We start from the raw sequence: 1,492 nt of genomic DNA, 5'->3' as shown, positions 1-1,492 counted from the left end.
CGTATGTGTATGTATGTGTCTACCAATTTGAACCATATTTGAGCCGAAGAGGCGTATTTCAAAAGTCCTCACTTCGAACTTTGAGGGTTTTAGCCTTGTTATCCTGCCGTGTACTCCTTTCTTGGCCTCGTAGACTTAAGCCAATGATCAGACTGCCAGCGAATGGTGCAGTGTATAATTAGAGTATGAGATCAGAACTTATAGATATTATCAATACACCAACGACTACTCTAGAACCCAAGCACTCATACAACATAAATAAACACAACACGTACCTGCTAACCACTCAACCAACTATCCCACTCGCACACTTGACAATTGCTCATGCCAACACAAGTACATACACACCCTTCACCACTTATATAAAACACACACACGCACAATCATAAAGTACATACACACCCTTCACCACTTATACAAGACACACACACGCACAATCATACCTCGCAACGCAAACACAACCGTATTCTCACTCTCATACAACTCAAACACAAACACACAGATACATTCATATTTTACCGTTCATATGACATACACAAACACACGAATACAACCATATTGTCATTACTCATACACTCACATAAACGCACAGATCTATTCATATTTTCACCACCCATATAAAATACACAACTAGATATATAACCATATTATCATCAATCATACTGCACACGCACAGGTACATTCATATCCTCATCACTCAAATAACACGCACAGACACATAAATACAACCATATTGGCAATACTCATACCCCACACACATACAAACGCACAGATTCATTCCTATCCATGTCGTCCATATAACACACACAAACACACAAATACAACCATACTACTATTGCTCCTACAGCACACACAAACACACAAATACATACAGGTTGTCAGGTTGTCAGTACTCATACTACACACAAACAGTTCTCACCACTCAAAATATTTTCCAGTACTATCATAATACCTGAGTAGAAAAGCAATATTACTAGTAAAGCGATGTTCATGTGTACATACTGTGCCGAGTAAATATTGGAACACGCAAGCAGTTTTGCGCACTCCGCATGATTGCCATAATGCCTTTTACAATAAAGATATTATCGAAGTTCTCTTCTTCTTTCTGTTAATATTGAGTATTTATTTATTTTGATAGATTGTCTAGAAATCCTTCGACATGGTCCTCCACACGCTATCATCATCTTCCAGATGATCGAATACTTTGTGAATGTTTGCACTGGGGTCACCCATGTCTATCAACCTCTCCCGTAGTGTGCCCGTGTGGCGCACCCTGACTCTTGTACTCAGGTAGCTCCTTGTGCTTGGGCCTGAGCTGTCGTGAGCCGGAACGCCGTCTTCTACAGGCGGCGGACAATCCTCCGAGCTTATAGGAGGGGCGAGTGGTTTGAGAACTTCATCATCTCGAAGATCTACGCGCCTGTCAGCAAACGACAGGGCCCGTACCTGAATGGTGCAAGCACGTGTGCCAATTAGCGACAGTGTCTGTATG

General features: G+C 41.6%; 1 protein-coding gene across 1 annotated transcript; it reads right to left on the bottom strand.

Annotated features, from left to right (window-relative positions):
• Positions 1-1,143: 1,143 nt before the first annotated feature.
• On the bottom strand, positions 1,144-1,492 carry SARC_15990 (hypothetical protein; the record flags this gene model as incomplete). Its single annotated transcript, XM_014289892.1, has 1 exon — positions 1,144-1,492. A coding segment is annotated over one exon (349 nt), but the record flags the coding sequence as incomplete, so codon positions are not given.

This window comes from Sphaeroforma arctica, assembly GCF_001186125.1.
Source record: "Sphaeroforma arctica JP610 unplaced genomic scaffold supercont1.7158, whole genome shotgun sequence".
Classification (NCBI taxonomy): domain Eukaryota; class Ichthyosporea; order Ichthyophonida; genus Sphaeroforma; species Sphaeroforma arctica.
This window is presented reverse-complemented; position numbering and strand designations above follow the sequence as displayed.